This window comes from Olea europaea, chromosome 19 (genome assembly GCF_002742605.1).
Source record: "Olea europaea var. sylvestris chromosome 19, O_europaea_v1, whole genome shotgun sequence".
Taxonomy (NCBI): Eukaryota; Viridiplantae; Streptophyta; class Magnoliopsida; order Lamiales; family Oleaceae; genus Olea; species Olea europaea.
This window is the reverse complement of record NC_036255.1, coordinates 4,836,821-4,841,969: the sequence shown is the minus strand read 5'-3', so window position 1 is coordinate 4,841,969 and position 5,149 is coordinate 4,836,821. Positions and strand designations below refer to the sequence as shown.

Sequence of the window (5,149 nt, the reverse complement as noted above, 5' to 3'; positions counted from 1 at the left end):
CAATTTACCCTTTACCTAATTCATCTATAGATACTCTATATATGCAACATGAAGGAAAATGTATGAAATCAAACCCTGGTCAAATCTTTGACCATATTGTTTCTCTTGCATTCTTATTATATTTATCATGACTCTGAATTGATTTTTGGAGTGAAAAATATGATCAAACCACCTATTTGGACAGCTGCCATTGCAAGTTTATGGTATTACTTGTTTGTGTTTAGAGATTGATGGGCATGGAGTGTGATTTTGAAATCAACAAATTTTATTGTAAACTAAATAAGTTATTAATTAGGTAAATTTAATGATTTAACAGATTAATGTTGTCATAAATAAACTTCCACTAGAAAACACAATCAAGATGGATAACAAAACTGTAAATACCAATCTTTTCGTTATGGGAAAACATGGATGGTCAATTTTCACCAACAAATTTTGACCAAAAATCACGAAGAAACGTCAACAACCAATGAAATAAATGTAATTTCCTAAAATATAGCATATAAGTAAAATAATTTATAAGAAAGGATTAAAAGTTGGCGACTGAAAAATACAATTTTGAAGGAGCGAAATGAATTATCTAGAGGATCTAATTATTACTGGCTAATTGTGCAATTTTTATTTTATTTTATTTAAAAAAAAAACTCTATTAACGAGCATTAATCATAATCGTCCAAAATCACATCAGTAAACTCCAACCACTAGACTTCAGCCACTTTCTTGCTACTAAACTAAAGTCTTAATTTATATTATCTTTTGCTTTTAAATTTAACCAAATAAAAACGATTGGTGATACGTATCGACATATAATCATACATCAAAAAATGAAGCTATTTAGAGTCAACAACATATTTATCAAAGTCACAACGATGATATAAATAGCTTAAACTAGTGATAGACGACGTTTTGGGTTGTTGACTCTGATCGGGTTAATAGCTCAAATAGTCACTGAATTTTGTAAAATATTTTTACGGAGTTATTGAACTTTACAAATCATTCAAAACATCACTGAACTTTACAAAATGTTAACGTGGGGTCATTGAGGTTTAAAAATCACTTCATTCATCACTAAACTTTACAAAAGATTTTTACAGGTTCACTGAACTTTGCAAAAGGGTTCCTAGTGAATCACTTAATTAGTGATCTCGTGAGAAATTTTTTGGAAAGTTTAGTGATGAATGAGATGATTTTTAAAGTTCAGTGGTTCCGTGAAAATCTTTTATAAAGTTCAGTGATGATTTGATCGATTTTTAAAGTTTAATGATTTCGTGAAAATTTTTTGCAAAATTCAGTGACCATTTGAGTTATTAACTCTAACCTTTTGATTTAGATTTAACATCATAACAATTTTGACATTAGATAAATAAATAAGAAAAAGAAAAGTAATGAAAATAAAAATGCGAAACAGCCGTCCCACTTCCCAAACCCAAAGCTTGCGTGAGTAATCAAGTCAAGTTTAACAATCATTAATTAACTCTTTCTTTCTCCGATTCATTTTCAATCATACATTTTTACAATAAAATACTCTGAAAATAAACCTAAATTTTATTTTTTTTTACTTTTTAATCATACAACCAATATTCGAGCATCAGATGCGACGACGCAAAAATAACCCACGCCATACTCCCATTAAAAGAAAAAACTCATTTTAATAGTTATCGAAGGGGGCTAAGAGTCCTGTTTAACTGTTGTTGATTGACATCCATTTATCATTAGCCATTATCCTATTAACAAATGTAATCATGCGTACCAAATTTGTGGAAATAAGTGATATTTCTAGAAACTTCACGGGAAAATGTTTGCAAGATTTCACTGCATGTAGACTTCCAATTGGTTGTTTATCAAGGTTAATGATGGCATTTTTGACCCACGAAAATGCTTTGAATATTTAAATAAACCAATTACGATTAATGACATTAACAATTGTCGTCTACTATAAGTTGGTCAATGGAAACTAGTCAAATGGAGCGTTGATCGTGTTAGAATCAAATTCTTTAAGTAAGATAAAATTTAATTGAAATGAAGTCGGCACATGTGGATTTTCAATTGGAAAATGATGTGTAAGTTAGTTTACAAGTCGACGCAAGTTTCGTGATTTTTTTTATTTATTTTATTTTAGAAGGGAGAAAGGTCAGCTTAAAATACGACAACTTCGTCGTCGCTGACCGAAAGCTAATCACCTCAAAACCTAACCTAATCCACCGACCGTTTGGAAACTCGAGCTTCTTCTCAAGTTTTGAGATGATTAGCTTTCGATCAGCGACGACGAAGTTGTCGTATTTTAAGCTGACCTTTCTCCCTTCTAAAACAAAACAAATAAGAAAATTCACGAAACTTGCGTCGACTTGTAAACTAACTTACACATCATTTTCCAATTGAAAATCCACATGTGCCGACTTCATTTCAATTAAATTTTATCTGACTCAGAGAAGAAGAAATAAATTAAAAACCCAGACGCTCTTTAACAAATTAAAGGTTAACTTATAAAGATTGAGCTTGTCAAATAATTAATTCGTATCTAATTCATCAAGACATCAAATGATATAATGATAGCGACAAAGTTGAAATGGTTTAATTGTTCACGTAACTCTTTGTTCGAACACATTTAAATAGGTTAATATTTTCTCATTTATAAGAGAAGTTATTTATTCTCGCAATAAAAATATTAACTTTCAAAATTAAATTATTATTGCTGAAGATAACTTTTTTCTCTTAAAAATTTATATTAAAACTTTGTGTTTACTTGCAAGTAACTTGCTCGAATAATAATTTTTTTTTCTTAACCAAAGAAGAACTACTTGCATGTGTCAAGATAATAAAATTTTACTTAAAAGTACATATTGGAATAATTACTTTTTGTCAATCATAATAAAAAAATAAATAGATTACTTATCTAGACCGTAAAAAAGTTTTAGAAATAAATCTTATTCAACTAGTGAAATAAACAATAATTTACCTTCAACCAAAGTCAAGTCAAATATATTTGGATGTTTTGGATGTGCATTGTGTCCACATTTGTTGTCACTTTTAACAAATTTTTGGACGAACAATTCAAAACTTGTTAGAATTGAGACGATAACTGAACACATAATTTAAATAGAACATCTTAAAATTGTTAAATCTTTTCAAAATAACCCTAAAAGAATTCAATCAGACAATAAAAATATATATATATTAATACCACATAAATTCATTTCAAGAATAAAGGACCAGTTAATTTTGCATTCCTTTACAGACCCTTTCCATACTTTTTTTTTGCGCACAATTTCAACCCAAAACCCACCTAACGAATTCACCAAAATTGAATCTCTTATCCAAATTTAGATCTGTATTCCCATTTTTTTGGACAATAAAAATATTTTTTCAAATACCTATTTACAATATTAAATTCAAACTCGTAAATATACCTAGACACCACGATTAATCATTTCCATATACCGTTGCAATGATTCCTGTCTCTGAATCCTCATTTCCTCATTGAATTTCTTGATGAACGCTTCAACGCGGCGATTCAACTCCTCGTGACCCACCGACAGCTCTTTTCGAACCTTCAAACTTGGACATGATCTCAATGGAGCTTTCGGAGAATCATAATTTTTTGGAGAATCATAATTTACATGATTCTTTGTCTCTGATTTGTTCACATGATTTGAATGGCTTCCAGTCATGTCGTGCTCATGATCTTTCCACATGTCTTGCTTTTTCCACTGTCTCGTCAATGGCACATGACGTCCCTCCATTATCATTTTCCATGTGCTTTCAAGCGTCTCTTGCCTTTTTGGCCTCGCCACCCTTAGTGCTTTTGTCCCTGAGAAAAGAAAAAATCAATTTTCAATTTCGTTACCAAGTAATGAGAAAATAATCAACTAATCCCCCTTCAACCGAAATCCTCAGTTTTGGATGACGTCGTATTTCCATGCGTAATAAATAGATAAAATGCTTTAATTCTCGAAGCTAGCAGATCTAAGAAAACGGGCGACGGGAATCTCTAATTGACGGCTACCCGCTACTGAAAAATAATTAAAATAAAATAATATACACCCGTTAAAATTCGGCGTACCTTCGGGACTGGATTTAAGATTTTTCCGGTGATTACCGAATCTTGAAGAAGCCAGAGGTTTCTCCCTTATCGGTAAGAGGAACGGCGGAGAACTTGTACCCTCGGGTGGAGTACTGTACGGCGAATTGGAGACAATATCCTCGTCCTCATCTTCAGCTTCTGAAACGTCGTCGTCGTTTTCCATAATCTCAGAATCGTTCACCACCACGGGCTTCATCTCGACAGCTCCATCTTCACTCTCATAAACCAAAGCCGACTGCACTGCCACTGGAGGTTCCTCCATAACAGTGCTAATATCAGTCGGAGTTGGTATTGAGGCAAATTCCAACGACGGAGGCGTTTTTACTGAAATTAAATTCTCATGAGTTTCAACGGACGGCTCAGATTCCCTGTGGTGGAAGCGAGACGCAGCAACGATGATGATGATTATTCCGTTGATGATGACATATAGATAAGGAGGCTTGAGCCAAGACAGTAAGATGGACCACAGCGCCGGGATTTCGTGAACTACACCGTGTATAATTACCGGTGCGACGAATCTTACCCCCACAGCTAGAGACACAATTCCAGCTGAAATCAAGAACAATTTCAGCGAAGCAAACCACGTGCTATTTGATTTCATAGATCCTCCCGTTAGAATCGTCAATGAATTCTTAAATCGGCGGTGAAGTTTCCGGTGAAAAAGCTATATTGTATAGGTGGGCTTGCTTTTTACAGAAATGTGCTTTCTTTAGTATAGAGGAACCAACATCGATGCATCGGGATGTGGGAGTCATATATATAGGTGGGGAATGGGGGGACGCGGTTTGTGGGCTTTGAGGAAATCTGGACCGTCGGATCGGAGACGGCTTCAGTACAGAGAGTGGAAATGCAGCTCTAATGTACTGTCGATTGGTTGACCCACGTGTAAATAAGAATACATTAAGCAAATGTAATGTTTGATTAATTAGTTATAAAGTTACTTAATTAAGCAGCATTTATCCTCAAGCATAGAGGTTTACTCATAATGAATATAATCCTTTTTGCTTGTTAATAATGAAATGAAACCGACTTTATTATTCAATATAAAGTGCGTCTTTAGTAAAGTTT

At 33.2% G+C, this 5,149-nt stretch overlaps 1 protein-coding gene across 1 annotated transcript; it reads right to left on the bottom strand.

Moving 5' to 3' along the window:
• Nucleotides 1-3,196: 3,196 nt before the first annotated feature.
• On the bottom strand, nt 3,197-4,824 carry LOC111368584. The gene is made up of 2 exons (XM_022989918.1): nt 4,061-4,824; nt 3,197-3,808 (listed from the first exon to the last, which is right to left on the bottom strand). The coding sequence occupies exons 1-2, from the start codon at nt 4,680-4,682 to the stop codon at nt 3,408-3,410; spliced, it is 1,023 nt and encodes a 340-aa protein (XP_022845686.1). The 5' UTR covers nt 4,683-4,824; the 3' UTR covers nt 3,197-3,407.
• Nucleotides 4,825-5,149: the final 325 nt, after the last annotated feature.

Excerpts from the sequence above, each read along its gene's own strand:
- LOC111368584 (XM_022989918.1), bottom strand. The coding sequence starts at position 4,682 with ATGAAATCAAATAGCACGTGGTTTGCTTCGCTGAAATTGTTCTTGATT. Across the intron at positions 3,809-4,060 it reads TCTTAAATCCAGTCCCGAAG|GGACAAAAGCACTAAGGGTG; the intron begins GTACGCCGAATT and ends TTCTTTTCTCAG.